This window comes from Musa acuminata, chromosome BXJ3-9 (genome assembly GCF_036884655.1).
Source record: "Musa acuminata AAA Group cultivar baxijiao chromosome BXJ3-9, Cavendish_Baxijiao_AAA, whole genome shotgun sequence".
Classification (NCBI taxonomy): domain Eukaryota; kingdom Viridiplantae; phylum Streptophyta; class Magnoliopsida; order Zingiberales; family Musaceae; genus Musa; species Musa acuminata.
In genome coordinates this window covers 44,875,256-44,901,435 of record NC_088357.1, presented here as the reverse complement: position 1 = coordinate 44,901,435, position 26,180 = coordinate 44,875,256, and the positions used below count along the sequence as shown (strand labels likewise).

General features: G+C 35.9%; 2 protein-coding genes across 8 annotated transcripts; one reads left to right on the top strand and one right to left on the bottom strand.

Moving 5' to 3' along the window:
- Positions 1 to 5,640: 5,640 nt before the first annotated feature.
- Positions 5,641 to 22,736, top strand: LOC103999016 (protein MICRORCHIDIA 6-like). Of its 7 annotated transcripts, none has more exons than XM_065167839.1 (21): positions 5,641 to 6,119; positions 11,010 to 11,054; positions 11,224 to 11,355; positions 11,438 to 11,512; positions 11,609 to 11,643; positions 11,902 to 11,980; positions 12,116 to 12,205; positions 12,291 to 12,366; positions 13,413 to 13,491; positions 13,625 to 13,759; positions 14,875 to 14,973; positions 15,269 to 15,370; positions 15,449 to 15,595; positions 16,297 to 16,389; positions 16,610 to 16,661; positions 16,830 to 16,941; positions 19,481 to 19,740; positions 19,819 to 19,952; positions 20,540 to 20,616; positions 20,755 to 20,797; positions 20,950 to 21,279. In XM_065167839.1, exons 3-21 carry the CDS (start codon positions 11,232 to 11,234, stop codon positions 21,049 to 21,051), a joined length of 1,914 nt encoding a protein of 637 aa, XP_065023911.1. In that variant the 5' UTR covers positions 5,641 to 6,119; positions 11,010 to 11,054; positions 11,224 to 11,231; the 3' UTR covers positions 21,052 to 21,279. The 7 variants fall into 7 exon arrangements, with proteins under 7 accessions (XP_065023911.1, XP_065023907.1, XP_065023910.1 ...); XM_065167835.1 differs by having other exon boundaries at positions 11,010 to 11,091; XM_065167838.1 differs by having other exon boundaries at positions 5,641 to 6,129.
- Positions 22,554 to 25,192, bottom strand: LOC135649100 (CDT1-like protein a, chloroplastic). The gene is made up of 5 exons (XM_065167210.1): positions 25,055 to 25,192; positions 24,088 to 24,804; positions 23,363 to 23,564; positions 23,174 to 23,264; positions 22,554 to 22,611 (listed from the first exon to the last, which is right to left on the bottom strand). The coding sequence occupies exons 1-5, from the start codon at positions 25,190 to 25,192 to the stop codon at positions 22,554 to 22,556; spliced, it is 1,206 nt and encodes a 401-aa protein (XP_065023282.1).
- Between the last annotated feature and the right edge of the window lie 988 nt (positions 25,193 to 26,180).

Here is a 26,180-nt window from a genome sequence, read left to right as displayed (position 1 = left end):
TGCTTGCCGCCACATGCTTCCCTAGCTTGTCAGCCCTCACCCTGCACCATTGCAAGCTCCCCACCCCTTCTTGTCGGACCATTCATCCAATGGCGATGAGCATGCTCCAATAGTTCCAGCGCTCCGTATGTAGAAGCCACCCATTGGCCTGCTTCTGAACCATGGTTGGTGTCTCCACTGTAGAAGCCTTTAAAAGCCTTCCCTGATACTTCGGCACCAGTGTCTCCGCCGCAACGGCCCAATCGCAATGGGTGCATTGATCCTCTGAGTTGACGGTCCCGTGGGTCTCTTCTTCGGGGGCTGACTGTTTAGTTGCAGAATTAAAACTTTTGACACTTCTAAGACCTCCTATTGCCTTTCTTTTGCTATGAGCTTCTTTGGACTTCGTAATGATGATTTTCATCTTGGATGGTGTTGAATATATCTAATTATGTTAACATTAATTAGTGTCATATACTATCATATCTTCTTTGTTGGGACCGTTAGAACCCAAAATATTTAATGCACTTACCATATTTCTTCACTTTTTGTCTTCTAGTTTATCCAAATCAGGGAGACTGCTGTATCTTCTCTATTGTAGTTGTTTCAGACCTCTTTTTTATAGTTTTGTATGGATAATATCAATTTGCTAGTTAAGTGTGAATTTCCAATAATTTGAGTGTTTTCAATACACTGATCCATGAAAATACATAGTAGATGGCTTATATTAATACTTATATCATCCCCATGGGATGAAGTTAAATCTGCAAATCTTATTTTTATTCAAATTGGTTTAACAAGGGTGATTATTCTCTCCATTGTCAAAGAAACATGGGCTAAGATTATCGATGACTTAATTGATCTGAGGCAGGAACTTTGTGTGTTAGCCTTTTGGGGTTACCTGCTATTTCCATGATATTAATCATTGAAACTCCGATAGTTTAACTGCAAGATGAGAAGATTGAGCAAAGTTTCACAAGTTATCAATCAGATATGACCTCTTCAGAATTGGTGAAGATTTCCTGAAGCAGAATTAGAAGATATAGAGGTTTTCAGTGAAACAGAAAAGACCAGTTTTCATTAAGATTCTGCACAATGTTGATCTCTCTTGGATCTCATATGGCCTTGGACTAAAGTTGCTATAGACTTGAGGAGTCCTGAACAAGTTGGAAAATTGTTAGTTTAACCTAAGGATCTAGGAATATTCGTTAGCTTTTGAGGAATGTAAGGGTTAGCTTCTGAGGAATGTAAGGGTTAAGAATGTAATAAATACACATTTATTACATTGTATTATTGAGATTTTACAAAATAAAAATTATGCTATTGTTATGCTCAATAACATATTTGTTATGCATTATTGTATGATTAATGAGCCTCAAGTTTGAGATTATGTGTGAGCGTTTTGTATGCTATTTAATGTAATGAAATTTTTTTCTATTTAAAGAAAACATAGCTGTCATGCACACACTTTTAAAGAAAATATAGTTCTAACAAAGAATAAAGAAATGTGGTAGTCCTTTTATGGATAGAACATGGAAGTATCTGGATGGCTTTATTATAATAATACCAGCATGGGACCTCTTTCAAGTGACACTGCAGAATATTCTTTTCATATAAAACTGCTTGTTTCTTTTTGTCCAAGTAGCAAGTGAATTAAGATGAGAGTTCTCTTGATGTACAGGTGGATACTCTCTCTCTCTCTCTCTCTCTCTCTCGCTCTCTCGCTCTTCTCTCTTTTCTAAGAAAAATAAGCAAGCTTGTCTTGTTTGTATTACTACTTCTAGAAGCTTTGGTGCATTTAAATCAGATTATCGGAGAATAAAGATAGAGGAATCATTTCCAATATATGTATATACACATGTCTATATTTTCAACAACCTTGACAAGATCTACAAGGTTTGGATGTTGCTGCCTTCTTGATTAATTTGAAGCATTTAACAGATATATGCTGGTAAATTTTCTAGTATCCTTTTCAAGTCTATTTCTTCTTCTTGGTATTGAAGGATTAATTCCTACATAAGGATGTGTATTTAAGTTTTCATGATTTGATGCTGATGAACTGATTCCTAAACAAATCAAACGAGTTGATTGACGAGAGTTTTATTGAAGCATGTTGATGTTGACATATGTTGGTTAATTATACTTATTCTATATTTTCACCTTTGGTACGGTCAGTCACATATATGTTCACATATAGGAATGGGAAAGGCCAAAACCTGGCAGAAGACCTGATATCTTCCCACAATTTAGCCCAATGAAAACTCCACTGCCAACTCCACTGCCAGAAGACCCTCCTGAAGAGGACGAAGAAGAGGAGGAAGAAAAGAATGAGGAGGAAGAAGAAGATCCAGATCAACAACCAGATGAGAATTCCAGGATGCAACATGGAGGATGGTTTTGAGCAATAACATTGTAGCTACAGCCTGTATGAAGTTTCATGTGATACTTTTCAGTTATCCACAAATGATGGCTATAAGAGTGCAAACATTTCTTAGTTTTTGTGTCTGTTATTATAATATATGTGACTCTCTTGTTATTTTGCTCTGATAATGCCGAAATTTGGCTTAGGTTTAGCGAAGATTGAATTTATTTTTGTCATAAACATTGCCTTCATTTAGGCACCATGTTGCACGTTGCATCCCTTCCTCTCAAGAATGTTGACAGTCGAAAGATATTGGCATGTGCCTTGTTAGTTAATATATTAACGGAGTTATCATGGAAAGAAAAGAATGTCTCTCTTGCCACTCAGGTTGATAAAATGTCAAGAGGAGGATAAATGTTAATAGGGGGACTTTCATTATGTTACACTAGGGGTCTTATTTACTAACTTAAGCATCGGAGGGATCAGATTAAAGATTTTCCCCCGACATCAATCTTAGTGCAGGTGGTATCTCGGAAGCTCAGGACTTCTAACTTGGAGTTACCTCAAAGACATCTCGGAAGCTCAGGACTTCTAACTTGGAGTTACCTCAAAGACACCTCATAGCCACATCAGAGGCCACCTCGGATACTCCTATGCCCTTAGATACGAGCCATGTTAGTTGGACTTAAATATTGACAATGGTTTCCCTTAACATTTTTGATATTAAAAGGAGGGCCTGAATGGAGAGTTAACTCATGGAATGGTGGGCGCGAGGGTCACCACTGAATGCAAAACGAGGAGCAGAGCAACTTAGGTGTAACTTGGCGAAGTACCTAAGCAGCATGAAGAGAGCCAGCATAGAAGATGAAACATAGAGTGGAGGCACAAAGCTTTCTTTGGAAAGAGATCAAGGACATGAACTCTTGCTGAGGAAAGAGCGGGATCATGTCATTCCATGGGTCCTTTATTATGATGTAGCAGACTCATCTTGGATGGTACCAAAGACGAAGGGAGCTTCGTGGCACATGCACCTTATCTCGGAGAAGCATTTGATGGAGAACTAAGGAAACTCAACTTACGGAGGGAAAGTTGGGTTTAGAAGGCCTTGGCATGGGGTACGAGGACGCGGAGACGAGTACTCTTCAAGAATATGCCATAGTGCTACCATTCAAATTACCATAAAGGAAGCGATACACAACGTAGATTATGCTAGTATTGGCAGGGGCCCAGGATCCAAACAATGGTGCACTAATTTCAACGAAGTCGGTGGACTTCAAGAGCTACTAGGCGACGGATTGTCCTAGAGCGATGCTTCGTCTAAGTGTGACCCGAGAGTGGGTGGACGAAGGTCGATTGCCAAAAGAGCGAACACAATCGAAGGTGGAAGAGGCCCTGCGATGTGTTGGTAGAGGCCACACATTGAGGGATCACAATCCGAGTTCATCCCACAAGGATCAGAATGCAATGGAGATATCACCAGAAGGCGACATGGTGCAACGTATCATGGTGGAATAGTTCATGACAATGCGATACATACGAATCTAATCCCGTGAGAGATTATATCATACAGAGGTATGATTGAGAGTTACTAAGAGCTCTACTTTGGTGAAAAACACGACAGCAAGAAAAGCTATGGATTCAAGGAGTGAAAGCCATGGTACTACAGAGGTGGGTTTTCCGTGCGTGTATCGAATTTTACATCGGGTGAAAGCTTTGATCATCAGCATATGACGGTTGTGTACCATCGAGGGAAAAGTTCGAATACAAGTACCAATGAGTCCCATGGGAGAGATTTGATCATGCAGAGGTATGATCAAAGCAGTCGAAGAGTTGGACTACTCTAGAGCTCACATTTGCTTAAGGGAGTCCGACAAATTAGAAGACAAGGCTGAGTAAGCAAACGTTACTACTAAGGAAGCTAAGGAGAACATAATCAATGCGAACCCTACAACATAATGACAGAGGCCATGCATGAGAGTTGCAATCTGTCTTTCCATCGACTAAGGGGAACTACTTGGAGAACACAGAGGTGTTAAAGTAGGGGGTCAAAAGGGGCGAAGAAACGACGATAAGTTCAGAAGGACTTCGCTACCCAAATCAAAGCATCGGTTAGAATGGAAGTGAACTCGGAGGAGTGCCACAGAGACATATCTACAGATCGTAAAGATAGAGATGCAGATATCAGATAGTAGGGTCATATGTATGACAATATCTACAGATTGTAAAGATAGAGATGCAGATATGAGACGACAGATAGTAGGGTCATATGTATGACAGCACCATGGTACTGTAAAGGCAACACTTCCATGAAGTCATCGATCCATTGCTTTCATAGAGGGAGAGCGCTTGATCGTGAAAGGGGTCGAAGAGGTGGAGCATGCAGAGGCAAACTCCAAGTACTAAGATAGGGTTGAAGGACAAAGGCTAAGAAACTTTGTAAAACCGATGTCAATGAGCTTATCATCAAAATAGCCGAAAGTGAAGGACTTTAGGTCATACAAGAGTGCACGACCAAGGAACAAAGCAGGCAGTATACGATGATGTACCTTTGCTACTCAGTGGAGTAGGCAACAAGATTGATGGAGAGACTTACTCCAAGTTGAGGTGAAAACTTCATGTATTCCAGAAGTTCGATGGTATTGAGAAAGTGAATCATAATAGCTAACTCAACGCAAAGAGTGTAAACACTTCAAATGCTTCAGAAGTGTGAGCAAAGAGCAGACGAAAGCCAATAACCAGCTCGATGCATGAAGTATAACTCTCGAGAAGACGGGAGAGCAAATGAGCCCAGGTTCAAAGACCCAAAACTTCAAAAGTTTACGAAGCGATATTCGTTAAAACTCCAACAAGCATCCACCTAGTTCTCTGATGAATTCATCATGTAATTAAAAGGTCAAATCATCGATTAATTCAGAAAATTCATCATACATGCTTCTATGTTAACATGTTTATTTAATTATTATAATATTTTGATGTATATTATTATGAATTTAATAAGTTTTATGAAAACATTCTAAAATCTTATTTTAGATTTATAAAATATGTTTGAACCAAAATTCTGTTTGTTTGATTAAATATCCAACATTTATTACATCCCATTTAGTTTTATTGAGAGATTTTGATGGATATATTATAATTAATTTTAATTATAATTTATATTCAACGAAATTAATGTATTAATTATTTTATCAAATCATATCACCACAATTGGTATCAAAATCAATCTAATAATTAAGTATAATAACATATTCAAGTAATAATTAGTATTAAAACTACTTTGGTATAGGGTACGACGAGATTCGAATAGAATGAAGAAGACGATTAGATTGGTTGAGAAAATTCTTTAACATGTTAATTTTCTAATCATATTCTTTTCCTAATAAGATAACACTTAGTGCTAATATTGATCATAAGATACTTATGACATGGAACCATGTGTTACGTTGTCCTAATATGTTAATGTAGATATAAAGCTCCTTCCCATGAGATTATATTGAAGTATACATGTGAATGTATATATCAAATTCTTCCCATGAGATTATATTCAAAGTAAGTAATGAGTTCCAATCTATTATGTATCATAAATCCGTTCTTTATTTGGGTTTGTATCATGTTTCTGTTTGCTAGTAAGAGATGTTTCATAAATCTAATCATGATTCCGAGATTCTTATCTGTCTCCGAATGCGCGAGGCTGCCGAGAAGCGGAGCGGGGAGCAGAGCTGCGGCGTTGTTTCTCCAGGGAGCGGTCGATTCCCGGCTCTTCCGACGAGGAAGAAACGTAAGCCCTTGTGCGTAACCTCTCCTCTTTCCTTCCCCAATTTATAGACGGGAACGAGAAAAATAAAAGCGAGAAAAAAAGGGGATAAATTTCCGTTCCGTTTAAACCTTCGTATCCAAACACGGGAACGGAACAGAAAGATGAATCTTCCTTGGTATGTCCGGCACTTTTGGCAGCCGTACACGTGGACGCAAGATTTTACACTTGGTAGAAAATCTTTTTCTGTTATGATATGATTAATTCTGTTTTGATTTTATTTCTTGAGTTGGAAAGACAGTTTTATTCCAACTAATAAAGGATTTCCTTCTTTGATGGGGTTTTGCCCTATATAAAGGATTCTTGGGTTCCTCTTGGGTCAATCAATCTTTCTCTTCTTATCCTTTTCCCTTTCTTGCTTGTATGATCAAGAAGTCACAATTGCAAATTTGAAAAAGAGATCAGTAAGGGCAATACATCACTTGTTTTGTTATTTTGTTGTGTTTATCTGTTGATATGTGTCTTAGAGAAGTGTACTAGAGGCTGCCTTTTGTGACTTACATGAGTCATGAAGATAGATAACTTTTTGTTTGGCAAGATTGCAAACATTAACCCTCTTCAGATACCACGTTGATAGGAATTATTTCTTATGGTATTTGATAAGGGAGAGAGTACCAACGAGTTGTTAAAGAAGTTGATGTACCTAGGTTAATTAGTAGTGCAAACTTTCTTCACCAAGGCTAATAACTAATTATGTATGAATGCAAATATTTCTTGTTTTGGTTTTTTTAATAATCTCATATATTTTTCTTTTAATATTCTTATAATAATTATACTAAATTTTTTTAAATATTTTTTAATAAAGGATAAATGGTGAAGATGAGTTTTGAGCCTAAGATCTTGCAATAATCTGTTAAAGTCTTTACCAGTTAGGCTATCCCAACATTTTAAATTTTTTTAATATGTTGTTTTTTATTATCCAACATGTTGATCCATCAAACATAATTGCCTTTATAATTATCTTATATTATCTTTTACATAACGGGTATATAAAAAAACTCATAATGGCCCTCTCCATTTTAATTATTTTATTTAATTTAAAGAATAAATCTCTCATTCTTATTGAATAAGAATTCTAAAAAAATTTAAAACTTTTACTTTTTTGACACTTCTCGTTTCTCCAACAAGGAAAAGATCTAGAGGAGAGAATTAGAGGATATAAAGGAAGAAGAAGAGGATATAGAGGAGGAATAGGAGGAGAGCCATTAGGCAGATAGGTAACCTGAGTAGCGGGTAGGTCGATGGTAGCATGACAGTCGGTTAATAGAGATTTGGGGCGGTTTAGCATCCTTAACCAAAACCTTGAAATAAATTCAAACCGTTTGAAATTGGCTAGCCCATGTTATGGTTTTCTATCAGATCGATATTTACCATCCAATAATAATAATAATAATGTGAAAATGGACCTCAAGTTGATAATTGGTGTAGTCCTATGATCACATGAAATTTGCTAGAGACATTTCTTAAGGGTAGGTTTTTATTTAATCATAAGGCTAAACCTTTGTGATCTATGGAATAAGGTTTTGGGGCATAATTGTCTCTTTGCTTACAAAGGTTAGATAACATTCATTGACTCTCCCTACTTAGAGTAATGGTAGTCTTGTGCACTAGTTTAGATAGCAAATTGTATCGATCATTTGTAATCGTCCCTGATTGTACCAATACATACTAAGTGGTATCAGTGTACTGACATGTGGTACATGGGTATATATTGAAGAAATGAAGAGGAAGAAGAAAAAAGGAGAAGAGGAAAATGAAGGAGGAAAAAGAAAGAGGAGACAGTGGAAGAAGAGAAGGAAGAATAAAAAAAAGGAGAAAGAATGAGGAAGAGAAAGGGAGAAGAGGAAACAATGGATGAAGAGGAGAAGAGGAGGAAGCATACTCGAATCAAGTGTACGATAGGCAATAGTAGGTGGCTTGGGCTCTATGTGTAGGACGAAGAAGGCTCATGTTCTAGCCGTTGTTTAGTAGGTTTTTTTCTTTATTAAATATGTCAGATCTGACCACTCGAAATGGCGGCGGACCACATAGTCAGTCATGCCTGACTTGGTATATATCGCTCATTTCATATCGGCTTGAGCGAAATCACAAGTTGCACAAGGCACATTTACATTCATTAAACTTGTGATTCTCTATTATATATATCTTTGAATCAATATAAATATAAATTCATTTTCAATTGACTATAATAAATCTCTATGAAACTCTATTATATACTTTTTTAAAAATACCATGGTACTTTTTCTAAATTTTTGTTAATTCTCTCAAAAAAAAAAAATTTCCATGGTTGATCTTCTAGGCTAAAATACTTGTTTGGCATTTCATTCTTCCTTCAGTTACACTCTCCAAGTTTCATAATGTGGCTTGTTGGTTTAATATCTCTGTGCTGTTACAGATCAATTGCCACACTTTACAGGCAGGTGGCTTGAGTGGCACACTGTCAATAATTGAATTCCAATTGAGATAAAATTGTTAGGAAGAACTAGTGAAGGGACACTGGTTCATTTCCTGGACTATTGAATTCAAAGAGATGAGAATGCTCATTATGTCTTAGATGCATTAATCAATTCCATTTAGTGAGATCTTTCAGTCACTTTTATGACCAATATAGGCATAACACATAGCATCTATATCACAGTTCGGAAACACGTGCAAAATCACTTCATGTCAATCTATTTTGGTAATGGCCATGCTGTGACAAGCTAACAGATGATTATTAGCTTGAGGTGCAAAATCTTGCTTTCATATATGTAATTCTTTTATTTTCTTATGTATATATGCATGATATCATGGTCTTTGTACATTGGTGGCATGGATTTTTCTCATATGTTTTGGCATGATGTTGTGTGGCATGATGTAACATGCTAAAAATTAGGCAGGCCATGGTACAAAATTGCAAACAACACAACATGGGTACTGTATAAGGTTCACAAAAAATTAGACTAGTCAAGGTTCATAATTGCAAAAAATTAGATTAGTCAAGGTTTGCAATTTTGTGTATTGATATTGTATTGGTAAGGACTTGTATTGATACAAAACTTGGCACATGAGAACATACCGAGTTTTGAAAAAATACTTGAAGAGTGAAAAAAAAAAAAAATTGCATGTTATAGGGTTGGAACCACCCAGTATCGGTTTAGAGCCTATACTGGGTGTATCACCTGATTTACCTTGGTTCGCGTACTAGGAATATGTTGGATGGGCAAATACCATCCATACTGAAATATACCAGGTGACAAGGATCATCGTTTTGAGTATTAGACCCATTTCCGTGATCTATTAGACTAGTATATACCAAGTAGTACTGGTGTACAAACACACTACATCGGTATGTACTAGTGTTTCAGTGAGGAAGAAAAAGAGGGAGAAGAGGAAGGAGCGGTTCAGGAACAGAGGAAGAAGGAGGAAGAGGAAGTGGTGAAGGAGGAAGAAGAAGGAAGAAGAGGAGGAGAAGCAATGGTAGCATACCTAGGAAGCAGTGAAGTAGCAGAAGCAACGTTGAATGCAAGCACAGGACTCATGAACACAAGCCCTAATTTTTATTTAGAATTTTTTTCTATCGAGTTGGATGGGTCCCATTATATTTTTTTATATTTTTTATTGTTTTTATTCAACTAGACCTGGTCGCCTGAAATGAGGGTGGTCCGTGTATTGGCCTATGCCTGGATCGGTACATACCCACCCATGTTATACCATTTTGGATGGTTCAACAGTCCTTGCTGGCATTGCAAGCCTTGTTCGTAACCTACCCAATGGTGTGCTATCATAAACACTAGCATTCATACACTTAGTTTTATTATTTTGTGAAGTTTCATTGAAGTTGCTTCTATTATGTTTACAACATAAAATGATATCATGATGGTTAGACAAGATGAATAATTAATTGCGGGGAGACATAGACAAAGACATAATATTTTTGAAGACTGTATAAGAATATATATTCTTTTAGGTTTATTGGTGATATTGTCTCATCAAAGCTCAATGGCAGGAATAGGTACATGTGAGAGACCTCCACAAATGGTTTTGATCGCACAATTCATATAACCTAAAATGATATGGAATGGGTGTCTATTCATTAATGTAAATTGAAGTGGACAATGAAGTTGATGAAATTACATTCTCTCTTGTTCAGATTTATAGTTCTGATATACTTGTAATGCCTATCACCAAAAGTATTAATTTCCAAACTGTTTAGTGGAGTATTAGTATCTTTAAAGTTTAACAAATGATTTGAGTTTCATTTCTTTGAATTTACATGTTCCTTGCATGATGCAATGAAAGGATGAGCTGTTGATGAATATTACCATGAGATGATTAGTGAAGTCAAGAAATTTACATTTTTGTTTGTCAGTTTGTACCAGCAGATATGGATCAGCATAGGTCATTTTAGTCAAGCAGAGAGGCAAAACCTATAATTACATAGAGATTCATTTAGGATCGTTTTTTTCTTGTGGGATTACCTGGATGATCAAGGATTGACTAAAGAATGAAGCTTTCTACTTGTAAGGCTAAGGCTGCATATATTGACCCTTTCTAGACCTTGCATTGGCAGGTCTTGTGCTTTGGTTTTGCTCTTTTTATTATTTTGATCACCAGCAAAACACAGAATAGAATCTTTACATATAATATGATTTTCGGATTTTTATTGCTTTTTCTGTAAATCTGGTTCATCATTACAAGGTCAATAAAGTAACTATTTGTTATTTAGAATAATACCTTACCCTTGTTCAGAAATATCTATCTATTCTGTAGATATTGAGCATCTAGTTGGACAATCTAAGGTATGCACTTTATATGATGCATTACTTGTCATAATTAATAATAGTCTAATACTATAGTGCTGTCCTATTTCAGATGAGTATTCTGGACGCGTGTGGTAATGAAGAAATCAAAATACAGGTGAAGGACTGGAAGCCAAATATATTGTTAAATATTGGTAAAGAGAAAGCATATTCTGCAAGTGTAAATGATCAATTAGTGTCTCCAAATTCTGTCATAAGTGAAGGATTTGAAGAAAACAGAAATTTGCAAATATCAAATAGATTCTTGACTCATTCGGGTATATCAGGACAAGGGATGTTTTCTGCTGATCGATTTAGCCCTGCATGTCATTCTAGTGGTTCTTGTGCTCCACTGGGCATGCAATTCTGGAGTGCTGGGGATTATGAAGTTCAACAATTTGTTGGACCATCATCTCATAGTATGTGATTTTCTAGTCTAGCTATTGTAGTTTCTTCCAAAATTTATTAGATACTTATGAACTGTCATTTTTGCATTTACAGATAATCAAAATCGTCTGTGTGTTCATCCCAAATTTCTCCATTCCAATGCTACTTCACATAAGTGGGTCTTTGGAGGTATACATACGCAACATGTTATTTCTTGTGGTTGATTATATTTCTTAGAAAATAAATTTACTGATTACCTTTTCTTTTTTAATGTTTGATATCCAGCTATTGCAGAACTTCTTGATAATGCGGTTGATGAGGTAGAATCTATATATATTTTCTTTAATACATGGATTTATTTTCTTATTAAATTTAATATGGTTGTTTGGGATGTTCTTTTTTTTATATGATTGAAATTTTAATTGGACATTGTGGATAATTGGTTTCTAAGAAAGTACATTCTAGGTTTTTATTTGCATTAAATTCTGTCTTCTTGAGATTATCAGGTGAATTAATTATGTTGACAAACTATGTATGCTGACAAATAAAATTTTCTCTATATTGCTTTCATGATGCAGATATGCAATGGGGCTACTTTTGTCAAACTGGACAAAATTATTAATCAACGAAGTGGCAGCCCTGCTTTGCTGATTCAAGGTAATTTGTTCTTAGTTGTTATTAAAATAAAGTCTAATATTTTCTTGGAGCTGCTTTCCTTCCTCTTTTGGAGGTAAAGGAGGTGTCCTACATAATTGAATTGTTCCTTATTTTTTATTTGTGATTTGTGTCAAGATGATGGAGGTGGAATGGATCCAGAATCCTTGAGACGCTGCATGAGTTTTGGATTTTCTGATAAACAATCATGTTCAACCATCGGACAATGTATAGTTCTACTAATTGGTTGTTTTCAATTTTGTCATTATATATATTTCAACTATTTATAAAAATTGTTCAACATGTATGTCAGATGGAAATGGTTTCAAGACTAGCACAATGAGACTTGGAGCAGATGTGATTGTTTTCAGCCGCTGCATGAATAAAAGGTATCACGCCATGTAAATACCATATGTCTTATTCAGCACGGCAAGAATTTTTCTAAAGTTCTAATTTTATTATACAAAAGATCTCATGCCGTCATCATTTTGGCACCTGGTAGTGATGCTTTGGAGTTTGAATGAGATGAGGGGTTGTATTGGGTTTGTGTCACATAATATCAGGTTTTTTGTATGGAATTGTACTGCATTGTTACACATATTACATAATATAGGTTTATCTGCACTGTCAAAAAGGAGTCTGTATCAGATGAAGAGTGAAAATATTTTAGGTTTTTCGATTCGTATGGGGTTTTATGATTGCAATAAATTACAGGAGGACCTGGTCTTACTGATGCAAAGGGTTCAAAACTGAAGGAAGTCTTTGTTGCGGGAAGGGAAGTTGCATTTTATTCTTTTTTTTGGACAGCTCAACATATGCAACTTTCAAGATTTGCACTTTTCCTTTACAAGTAGCTTCCTAGATTAATTTTCTGTTACAAAAGAATTAAAGTAGTTTGAATCAAGGTCTTCAATTTCGAATAATACCGTCCGGTACCGGGCAGTATATATATATATATATATATATATATAGAGGCGATGTCGCCCTGCCTGGGGAGAAGAGAGGCGACGTCACCGAAAAAGATTTTTTTTACTTTATATATATATATATATATATATATATATATATATATATATATATATATATATATATATATATATATATATACTGAAATACCTCGCTCGGTATACAGTACCGAGCGAATCTCGAAACTCCAATATGGTATGATATTTTTATCCTTGGTTTGAATTACAATATTTAATAAAAATAGGAGAAAATTATGCTTCTAATGCAATAAGTTATATGTTGTTTATGATCATATCTATTTTTGGCTTTGGAAATTATCTAGCAGTTGCCCTTGTTTTTATACATTTCAGGTGCTCAATGGGTATTTGTGATGGTTCTATATCATGTTTATGCCTCATAACTCATAAGTCTTACCTTCATTAAATATTGAATTTTTAAAATAATGAATTAATACTATCTCTTCTTCCAGGGTGTTAACCCAGAGTATTGGACTCCTTTCTTACACTTTTTTGAGGCAAGAAGGTTACAATGATGTTGTAGTGCCAGCAGTATGTCCAAGTTAACAATTTTCCGTGGTTCTGTTTATGTTTTCTTCAAGTAGTTGATTATTAAATTTTCATGGCTTTCTTCATTTTGTTTAGAAACCATCTGTTAGTTATATGCCTATTTTGTTTCCTCTAGGTGGATTACTACTTTGATCCGTCCAAGGGTGTATTTATAAATATACTTCGAAATGGTCAAAAGCAATTTTCCTCCAATTTGTCGATGCTGTTGAAATGGTCCCCTTTCCTGACAGAAACTGAGCTGCTAAAGAATGTAATTTTTAATATTTGTTCTTTCCATGTCTTGTCCTAAAGTCTCGGTGATTTGCATTTTGACATACTCTTTGAAGCACATAAAATACAGTTCATTTCCAAGACATACTTTGGAAATGAACTGTATTTAATTTTACAATATTCTACCTAGCAAAAATTATTGGGGAGTTACATAAAAATAATAACTACAAGAGCCCATAAACTTTTTCTAAACAACTTTTTACTTCTATTTTCTTAGGATTGAGGGAGAATTTCCATGGGTTATCAGCCCATGCTGCAAAATGTTGGTATTACTTTTTACTACCCTAATTATCTAAAAATATATGCAGAATGAAAGGACATCTCTTTCATCTACAAAATAGTCCAAAATTGAGATTCTTTTCTCTAATTTTTTTTCAGAAAGATATCAATGTTATTTATCACACTTATTCTTAATTTAAAAAGTTGTACATGAGATTTTCTTCTCGTACTGCTCCAATTTAGTGATGAGATTCTAAAAATATCATCTTTTATAAATATATATGAAATGAACTTTTTAACATTTAATATTTTGAACTGATAGTTCAAAATTGAACTTTCTTTGAGGACCAATTCTGCAATTTTCTCATATGATTTTTGGCTACATAGGAAGTTTGTCATGTTTGACCATGGAAATAAAGTCACAGTGACCAGAGGTACAACAACTTGATACGTGCTTATATCTGATACTTATGTACAACTGTGTTCATTCTTCAGCAAACATCCATCTCCAGTTGGAATGTGTCCTAGCAAAATGACTATTAAACTGGTTGAAATTGGCAAGACAAGTCATTGATTTTCTGTAGTAAATATGCTGATAGTGTTGCTGATGCATATTGGTTCATACTGAATACTTGCTCATGTATTATTACATTTTCTTCAGCTAAATTTAAGTCGAACTTAAAGTGATAATGCTCCTTTGTCCTGTACGGTTTTCAAGAACTTAAATTTGATCTTCATACTCTGTCAACAATGACAGCATTTTGTTTTCTTAATAGCTGTTGATTCATGCATGTATTTTGCTCATACAATTGTATGTATCTTCTCTTTCTTTTACACTAGCATATAAATTCAAACTAATTTTATTTTACTGGGCAGTTTGATGACATTGGACATAACGGCACAAAAATAATCATATACAACTTATGGTTTAATGACATGGGAAACATGGAACTTGATTTTGAATCTGATGAAAAGGTTCGCAATTCTACCTAATTTTTGAGTCAATGAAGTTATAATTTACTGCAATTTATGGTTAGGAAATTCTTAAACAGTTATATTTGAAGCCTGTGATCATTATGGATAATGTTACCAAATATCACATTTCTACCTTTTAAAAGGTCTTATTTCTATAGCTTGTGATTTTTTCCAAATTCCAAACAAACTGTCTCGAACCGTGGAAGTACATTTAAAAGCTTTTAGGTGTACAAGTACCTTTTAATGGCTCAAAACCTTTTGATCTGGTTTTACTGCTACTATTTTCTTTTTGCAGGATATAATTGTAAGTGGAGCACCAAAGCAGGTGGAAACAAACAACATTTCAGTGACACTAACACAAAACCATATAGCAACTAGACTTTGTTTTTCTCTTCGAGTAAGTTTTATGTTTATGAGTTAAATTTATCTTAGAATGCTTGTTTTGCTATTGACAGTTATGTTAGAAATCTTACAGGCATACTCCTCCATTTTGTATTTGCACACACCGGAATATTTCAGAATTATTTTACGCGGGCAGGAAGTTGAGCATCATAGTATAGCCAGGGATCTCAAATTCTGCGAATGTATCAAGTATAAACCACAAGTTGGAGGAAGAATAGAGGTTTGTGCTAAAGTCAATGCATTTGCAACATTTGTAAAAGTTAGTGGTTAAACCAATGTTTTGCTATTTTGCTTATCCAATCTATCCGTATTATAGTGAAATGGAAAACTATTATCTGATTAGCTACTTTCTGACAGTTTGATCAGTACATGATTGTGCAAAAAACTAATGATGTTAGAAAAACAAAAACATTTTAGTGAGCTTTTTTAGTTGGGCAAGGGTTTTTGCATCAGTCTCAATACATCATTTATTGCATCGGCCTTGATGCATCATACTTATTGAAGAAACATTTGTGCAGACGAACTGAAGAATCCTATTTGTACAAAGTTTAATATCTTATTTACTGATCAGGCTTCAGCTCAGTATTTGACCAGTTGTTTGCCAGATTAGTTTTCATGATACCAGTTCTCTTATCAACTGATGCAGCAAAAAATATTCTCAAGAATTAAGAAATTTTATGTTACTCAGCTTTCTGGGGTGCTGATTTCTTGCGGTTTACATTTCTTTTATGTCAGAAGCAGAATCTAAAGGGTGCTCTCTCTATATATATGTATATGTATATGTATATATTGTCAACCATAAGAATACTTTAATGTCCTTCAATAATAATCATCTTGTATCTCTAGAATCTGAAAGATTTTTTCTTGTGTAACATAGTACCTCATACATTTTAGTTATCATGTTTCTCTCTCTTAATGCAGGGTGAGGTTATCACTTCCATTGGCTTCTTGAAAGAGGCTCCACTTGTCAATGTTCATGGATTTAATATCTACCACAAGAACCGTCTAATCTTGGTAAGACGTATGCTTCATTTAACCTTCAATCATAAGCTACAAGTTTACTTCAGATTTAAAACTTATGGTTTTTATCTGAGAAATAAATTCTGGTGGTAAATTGCAGTTCAGATTTGCAACTTCTTTTCAAAGCCATTTGACTTGCTTGAATATTATGTTTTATGTGACTACAATTTTTTTTCTTCTTGTAATACATATTAAATATTCTTTATTCTTTCAGCCATTTTTCCAAGTGGCATGCACATCAGGCAGTTGGGGTAGAGGAGTTGTTGGTAGGAACTCAAATATTCTCTCTCTTCTAATTTATTGATTAATATCCTGTTACCCTTTTGCAACTTGGCTTCTGCACACAAGTTGTTGGGACTTGCCACTGCCCATTAATCTTCTTTTATCCTTATTGGTACCTTGTTTAAATTCTTATAAATGCCTGGTCCTTTTAGGTGTACTTGAGGCGAACTTTATCAAACCTACACACGATAAGCAAGGTTTTGAAAAATCAAGTCTATTTACAAAACTTGAGACCCGATTGAAAGAAATGACATATGAGTACTGGTAAGATTTATTTCATAGTGTGCATATGGAATTTATACATGAAGAAAATGTACTTTTGTGCTTATGTATCCACCTTTTTATAAGTTTCTTTTCTATCATTTAAGATCTAGAGGTCCTTGTATAAAGTATTTATAGTGATGCAAGCAACTATAGAGAGCAAGGTGTTAAATCTTAATTTTACCGGTTGGTAGGGACCAGTATTTACTCATCCGACTGAGTACTAGCTTTAAAACATAAATCTTGATACTAGCACACTATCATTTACTTTTCACCTTTTTATTATTTTAATCATGATACAAAGTGATAAGGTTTTTAATCTCGCACCATACAGGTGTACCGAGCGGTACGCCTAAAATAGATATAAAACCTCTGAAAATACCTAAAAATAGAAAAAAAAAGTTAGGATAGGGTTTTTAAGTTAGAAATAAATATTCATTTAGTATAGTTTTAGCAAAACTAATATAAATCAGGTAAGAATAGTATCACATATTTTTTCGGGCTTTGAGGAGTTGTCTTGTGTAAGGTTCGCAATTTTGGTCTGTTCTGAATCGTTCTTCCGTTAATAATGAATTATCTACAGAAAAATTATTTGAATTGTTAGATTATTTTTTATACAACTTCAACTTTAAGATTCAAATGAATTAAGTGATCACATATGTATATATACTTGATTTTACCACCAAAACAAACGACGGACCTCCACAGGAGTGGATCGAGGTCCTCGATCCTATGTATCTGTATATCAATATTATATGTTTGTCAGACTCGATCCTAAAATTGATCCCATAACATAGTGCATTGATACATCGTATGCCATTGGTGCATAAATGTGGTGATGGTCGTAAGTTAATCGTCTTGAATCACATGTATCCGAGGTGGCTCCTGAGGCATGTATTAGTGAATGTCAGAACTTTTACTTTTGCCAGTGATCTGCTGCTCCGTATCATATTATTGCTCGAAGAAGTATGACCAACTATCATCGTACTGTTGTTGGCCATAAAATTCTCCATAATACAACGACTGTGAATACGATGAGCTTCATTCTGTATCTACATCGTGTAGGCTCTGTCGTATCTGCTCAAAATCATCCATTAGCTTCCCCTTTTCCTTCCCCTTCCGTGCATAAACTTGACCAATATCTCGTCGAGTACCGGTCAAAAGTATCTCGTCGAGTATCTTGTTGAAATCGATCGGTACCAGCCGGTATAGGTCAGTAACGGTCGAAATTGACTGGTACCGCCTGGTACAGCCTCGTATCGCCTGATATGCGGCCAAATGCCTGATACCGTCCAGTAGCTGGCAGTCTGCGTGCCCTATTTGCTGGCGAACCGATTCGTACCGCCCGTACCTAGTGGTATAGTATGGTATTACAAACCCTGCCAAGTGGTACAAATCGATATATTTTCTAATATTGGTGCTAAACAGTTGATTAGAGAGTTAGTGAATTCAACATCCTACTCTCTTCTTTTCCTTCCCTCTTTCCTTGCTTTTCCGTTTCCCCATTGTGGATGCTCTGTTTTCTTTTCTCCCAATCTCCCACCCTACCATCTCCGCCCTCTCTTCCTTTGTTTCCCTCCCTTTTCTTTTCTCCTCTCCTCTCTCTGTGGCCGGTGTTCACTGTTGTTGTCTTCTTTGCGGTCTTGTCTGCCTATACCTAGCCAGCAACAATCATAACTATTGTCCTCTCCCTCCTTCCTTAACACCTTTCCTCTCTCCATATTTCTGTCATCTTCTCTTTCCTCTCTCTCTCTTTTTATCCCCCTTTTAATGGCACAATTAATATATTTATTATTACAATTCAAATTTTGCTTGAAGTATAAGGACAACTACAGGTACAAGAAACATTAAAATGTGTTCTGGATGAAAGTGCAATTATTCAAATGATCCAAAGGATTCTAATTCTATCATTTTCATGTTTTGTGACAAAAACACTAAAAGGTGTAACATTTCTAACAAAGCAATGTCAAATTCTTGTTCTAATATAAAGATAAAAATTCATATTTTAATTTAAGTTCTTGTTTTAAGGAATGTCTATATCCTTGATTATATTTTCATAATTTATGTGAGATAAGCATCTTATTTTTCTGGGGGCAAACGCCTAGCATGAGCAGGAGGGACCTTAGCACCTTATATCGCCTAGTGCTTTCAACAACACTAGATGGGGCTTGAATTTTGCACACTGCTTCAGTCTCATTGGGCTTCTGGAATTATGTATTTAACTAAAGCCAATTGAGATCGTGTTCTTTTGCTATGTTCTCTGAAATGAATTTCTTCCGGCAATAATGGCTGCACTTGCTCTCAAGCTTTTCCTAAAAGAAAATAGAGCACTGGCATGTAAGTGATACATAAAAGGCAAAATATAGATTTCCCGAGACAAAATAGTGGCTATAAGGTGAAACAAAAGTCTTGGAGTTTGTTTATTGTGTCAAATTTTGTTTGTTGGTTTGACACAGCCACTTCATTTGATGTATTAGTTCTGCTTTACACCTTTAGAGACTGTAATATTTGCCTCGTAAGGTTTCATATTTTGCATTGACAGGGAGTATCATAGCCATTTGGTTGGTTATACAAAGAAAATTTCCCATTCAACACCACCTCTGGCTGTTGTTCCTTTCCCACTGCCTCTTTCCTCAGGATGCAACATTAGACCCATCCCAGTAAACCCTGAATTTTTAACAGACACAAGGAGGAAGTCCTCTCATACACTGCAAGGCATTTCAGCTATGGGTACATCGCATTCCCCCAAAGAAGCCATTCCTGGACAACTTGGTACCAAGCACAACGCAAGTTTTATAGAAGGTGATTTACATGCTTCTTCTATATTAGTAACAGCAAGAGTTTTGGCTTATGTTGTTCATTTTATGATGTACAAAATAGGACTGACGAGAAAAAGAGGATATGAAGATTTTAATGCTGCAAGGGAACCTCTTAAAAGACAAGCAATGATGTGCAGTACTAGAGAAAAAGCTGGAGAGCAAAAGAAAGGAGGGCAAACCAATTACAAGCCTGAGGTTAGTAAATAAATCAGAGTTGGAAGACATCATGGACTTTATTGTTAAACTATGTAATTTAATAATTCCTTTTAGTTGTCTTTTCAAAATTTAGTGATATTGCTCTAAATAGTGCTTACTATAGCTTCATGTTGTTATTATTTTTCTAGAGGTTAAATAATCATTCAAATTACTAGAAGAATGACACAATACACAAGGCTTCCACCAATGTAGAGTCTAGAAAGGGTCGATATATGCAGTCTTGATGCTCATAAGGATATGGTTGTTTTCATGACCTAAATTCTATCATCTAATCACAGAGAAGCAGCCTGTTCATGACATCAAGGCCCAATCTTTTAAACTAATCTTCAAACTATAGATTATTCAAAAGTTGAATATAACAATGGTACATTTAGTAACATGAAAAAAGGTGACTTAATTTTTGACTTGAAGTACTTATTGAAGAGAATATAATATCTTGTGCATGTCTGTCTAGTAATGTAAACGTGTACTTATGTCCATCAGAGAATGAAACATAGGACAGGAACAGTGAATTTGCCTTTAATTCTGTATATGATTGTTGCTGATATATGTAAATCTTGTTGCAGTGGAGTAATTGTGAGAGGCAGTGTCATGTTCAACAGGTGAAAACCATGATGCAAGAAAACAATAAGTTACGCAAAGAGTGAGTGAAACTTGTCATTCAAGTACACCAATTAAATATGCTTCTTTGGTTTACCCTTATTGTTGATTATATGATATCCCTAATGGATCATATGAACCTTTACTTATAGTGGTTTTTTTCTGGTTTTTCTTTCTTCAGGTGCTTGGAGCAGGAAAAGATACAGGAAGGGCTGTTGCTCAAGGTAATACTTTAACAACCAGACACCCCATTTAAAGTTGCTTGTTTGAACTCAAAGTTTAACTATAATTTTTGAACATATACGAAAGTTAGTATAATCACATAACATTGGACATATTCCATTGTCATATTTGTAATCTTGGATCTGTTTGGCAGTATCAAAATCTTGTACTTGACCTTGAACAAGTTAAGCAGCGGTATGATACAATATCGGTCGAGCTTTTATCTATGGACAACACTAAAGTGGAGAAACCATGAATTATGGAGAGCCTCCATGAGTACTCATTTGAGTTAGCAGGAACCATGTAATAGCAAAAGTTTTGAAGTTCCGAATATATATACATCACAGGCCTAAAAGGATATCTTGTAAATATTAGCCCAACAAATTTTGTATTTTTGTGCATATTTAACATCAAATATGTCCTAATACAGACTTTCTCAAAACAATGTGCTCTTCAAAACGACCACCTTGTGCTTTTCTTGTAATCTTTTTATTTCTTGGTCTTCGGGCTCGAAATCAAATGTGATATGGCCTTGTTTGGTCATTCTATAATCTTAAGTAGATTGCATAGAAATGGTTTCTAACACTTAAAAGTGGTTTACAAGTTCATGTATAATATAAAAATGTTTCTTGCATCTCTTCTTTCTCTTATTACTGTGGATTAATGGTGTAATTTTATGTTGTTTGCCTAATTGACAAATTGGATTGTTATATGGCGATGAGTTTGCTTGAGTTAGCTAAGTTAGTTTGGTTTGGTGCTCCAGTGTCCAAGATTTCCACTAATGTGAAGTATGAAGATGATCTATCAATATATGTAATTTTGCACCTAATTTTATGACTTGCTATTATAAATATTACAATTTTAAAATATATACATACGTATAATCATAAGCTTAAAACAATAAATGTCAAAAATATAAGGATAGGACATTTTGTATATAGTGGTAGTAGCATACTTGTGTTTGATTAAAGGATATCTAATTCATGTCGATTTCATAAATGTCGGTAACCAAAAGTGGAGTTAGGACCTTGCATCTATCTCATCGTCTCCAATCTTGAGGAGTGAAGAGGTGCAGAGAAGAGAGGACAGGTCGAAGAAGAGGATCCTTAAAGTGAAGTTGGACCTCGAGTCTTCTCATCATCTCCAATCTTGAGGAGTGAAGAGGTGCAGAGAGTAGAGGTCGAAGAAGAGGATCCTTCAAGTGAAGTTGGACCTCGAGTCTTATCAGATCCTAGAGATGCAGAGCAGAAAGGAGAGGAGAGGTTGAAGATGAGGATCCTTGGAGTGGAGCTACACCTGACATCTCATCCTATAAGAGAGACTTTGGAGAGTGATAGCTTAAATGCTTATGGTTAAGAAAAATATTCTCTAAATTATTTTATGAAAACTTGAGAAATGTAAGAAACCACACACTCAAATTTTGTATTTTCAGTAGAACCAATGGAGTGCCATATTGAAAAGTAATCTAAAGAGAATAAGAATTTACAATCAGAATTCACAGATCAAATGAAGGATTCCTCAAAATCAAATTACTTCATTGATTGTGATAGATCTTAATAATCCATTTTTTACATTTCCGATTCAAAAGCTTCCTCTGAATCTCATTTTCTTCTCAAATGTAGGTAACAAGAAAGATGAAAAATACTCATTCTCAATTATGCTAATACCAATTTAGAGCCGATCGGCATCCGTGGCTTCTTGGAAACCAGTCCCGGAAGATCTCAAGGACAAGATCTATCCCTTTCCAGGTGCATTTTACTACTCTGCTTCTAATAACCTTTGCCTGATCTCTTCTGCATTTGATATTTTACTTACACTGCATAACATGTAAACATTAACAATGAGTCAAGTGCTGATCATAAACATGCATCAAATAGTAGTAATGAAAAAAAAAATCAGAAAATCAATTTCACAGCATATCATCTTAGTCGATGAGTTGCCAAAGCTATTATTTCTTTTGAAATTTGTAATGATTCAATTATAATCCAATTCATGATATCCAAGCTGATTATGAGTTCGAATCATGTGTTTATCATGTTTATTTAAAATTTGTGTAGTACTTTCCTCTTTGATCGACTTGCGCTGTACATTTGGATTTAGTTTCTTCTTTTAATCTAATCCAACTTATATGTGAGATAGGTTGTTAAAAAATTATTCATTTCTAAGGGCTTAAGTTTTTGGGATTTGTGGTAATATGATCAAAATCTCTATTAGAAAGGGTTTGTGATGATCCAATCAAAATCTTTATCATAGACTTAATGCTAGGTCAATCTATAAAGTTGTAAACTCCGAACCCTAAACTCTAAAACTTAATAACAATACGGAGTATGATGCCAAAGTCGCAAGCGCAAAATAATTTTGTTTCTTGTGAAGCTTACCAACAAAGTGTGTCCCCATTACAAGCAATCTTTTCAGAGATCCAATCTGGAACTAATTCTAGCAATAGTTTCAACTGTTCTTCCACTTCACCTGCAGGTCCAAAGTCCCACAATTTTAGCTTGGAAAAATCTTCAATTTTGCATAATGGAAACATCAATCAATTTCCAACCTAATGTCAGCTGGCATACCTTGATCAACTATCTTAGAGTGACTTGAGATTAACTTGTTAGTTAACTCATGCTTTGTCATGACAGATCTCTTCCATGACTGAAATGTGAGTAGGATCATGTCAAAAATATTTGGCAAGGAAGCTATCAACTTTTGCCGTCTAATAGCATCGGCAAAGCCAGCTTGCTTCTCCTGCACTGCTTTCTGCTCCTTCACATTGATCTGAAAAATACAACAATTATAACTTCACTTGCTTTGACGATGGGATTTGGAAAATATGAAGTCGTCGAAAACTGTTCACTGTGTCCAAGAGAGATTGTTAAGAGAATGGTAGCACATGAAACATACAGTCTTATGCAGCAATTTATATGGTTAAACAGCAACTTTGATGTGAAACATTTCCTTAAAAACCACTAAAGGATTCATGAAGAACATGAAATAAATAGGAAAATCAGCACAATGCTTATGTTTCCTCTGTATTTAGCCTAAATTCATTTCAATTTTCTTGAAATGAATCTGGGAGATACCGTTCTCCCCACTAGATATAGAATGGTATGAAACACTGCCTATATTTTAGGAAGAGGAACAGGTGAATTCAGTCAATCTAAAACAAACAAATGAAAGAAAGACAATGATCAGTCTGAACTGATAATATGTAAGATCATACAAAAAAGGTAAAAGAAGGAACTTGTGCCAATGAGAGCAAGATCAATCTGTCAGTGCATCAACCATGAAATAGTAGTACAGAAGGCATTTCAAGAAACATCTTCAGAAGCTTTAGAGCTAAAACACCACAGCAAGAAGATGTGATAGGACTCACCGACTGCAAGAGAGTTTTTGGTAGAAAATTGAGAACATCATCACTGGCAGACAGACTTCCATCATCATCACACTCATTTGCACTCTTTTCTGGAGTCATAAACAACTTTGTTCGGGCCGATCGCCTTACGGATTTGTTCGATGGGGTTGTCCTAAGTCTCTTTGATGTTGGAATTTCCGGTGTATCAGTCATTAACCTTAAAGGAGTGCACACTAGCTTTGCAGGAGTTCCCTTCTGAACATTTGATTCCTCATGAGGATAGTTATCAGCTCTGGGTGACCCTGCAGCATCCCTTTCATCACCTCCTTCTACAATTGGTAAGGTTATTGAAATAGGAGAACTGAGCAATGACTTCTTAGATATGGCAGATGAATCGGCAAAGTCAGAATGATCATCTTTAGGACAAGCTTCACTAGAGCACATCGGTGGAGTTTTCTCCGGATTAAGGATGGGAATTTTGCGAGAAAAATGCCTCTTAAAAGATTGTGACATGTGAGATGGCACTAAAAATTGTTGCTGGATAGGAGCACTTGATGAGGATTTGGTGCCTGATGGATCGGCATTGATGTTCACGCTCTTATGTACACTGAGCTTTGTTGGATTAAATGGATGCGGCAGCTGCTCCTCTGGAACCTCATCTCCCTGAGATACAACACAATAAATCTATCCGCAATCTATGAATTATTGTACATCACATCTTTTTACTGCATAAAATCATAAACAATTACCAAAATTGAAGGTGAATTAATGGAATGCTGTGAAATGTACCAGGCAAAATAATCATCTTCAAAAGGGAGCACAATCATACAACATCAAATAGTCAAGATTTCTGAGCAACCTGCACAGAAATCTATCTACACACAGGGGATGAACAGGGGATTTTTTTGGGTACCTGGGGATGATTTTTGAAGAACTCCACAAGCCTTTCCCTGAACACTGCCCGCAAGATCGAATACCCACTTTCACTCCTCCCCTTGATGTTCTTCGCTACCGCATCAACCTGCAGAGTGACCTGAAGCTCTGGCTTCATACAGCAAGTAGTCTCATCATGCAAAAGCACCTTCTTGATCATTATAGCTTCGGGCATGATGTGCTTCAACTGTGCCAAATGCACATAAGTGAATCTCCTGAGCACAGAAACTAATCTCATCAAACTCGCTTCATATCAAACCAAGAAGATCTGCAAAAGGGCAACCCAAGTAGATTAAACCGGCACCTATCCATCAAACTCTGAATACTGGTGCTGATGTTGGGGAATGTGGACATCGACCCCTTCAGCCGAAGCAAGCGGATGGAGCTCTCCATGCAATTGAAGAACTCACACAGTATCTCATACCTGATCACGAGAGAAACAAATATAGGCAAAATGGAACCAAAAAAGCTATCCTTTATGTCGATCATCAATAAGGAGAACTAACGTACTTTTCAGGAAGTTTGGGAAGCGTTTTAGCTCTCGACGGCTTGGGAGTAGAACATGGCCCCGAGTCATCGACCGGCAGAGGGTCGAGATGGGCGCTACCTGCGGGCCTCTGAAGACCGAGGGCGACCCGCCGCACCTCCGTGAGGGAGAAGGCGACGCTCCGGTTCCTGGCCCTGCGCGGGTGCTGCGCCGGCTTCTCCGGAGTCCAGAGCTGGTCCGTGGTGAGAGAGGAGCGCGGCCTCTTCCTGGTGGAAACGGAAGGCTTTGGGCGGGCTTCGGAATCCATATCGTGTGCTGCGAAGAGAGAGAGAGAGAGAGAGAGAGAGAGAGCGAGAGAGAGAGAGAGAAGGAAACGGTGGAAGGAGGAGAGGGAGTGTTACACCGTCAACATAATATAAATACAATTGCATGAAAGAAATGAACGTTGGCGTTGAACATGACGACGTGCATGAACCTATTGACCTTTGAATCAGTGTGTGACAGACATTGAATCCATTCTTGATCATATTTGAAATAGATAAAGGTTGGTGGTATTAAGCCAAAGAAAAAATATATCGGTTGAGAAATTATCTTTCATAAAAAGATTTGTATATAAGAA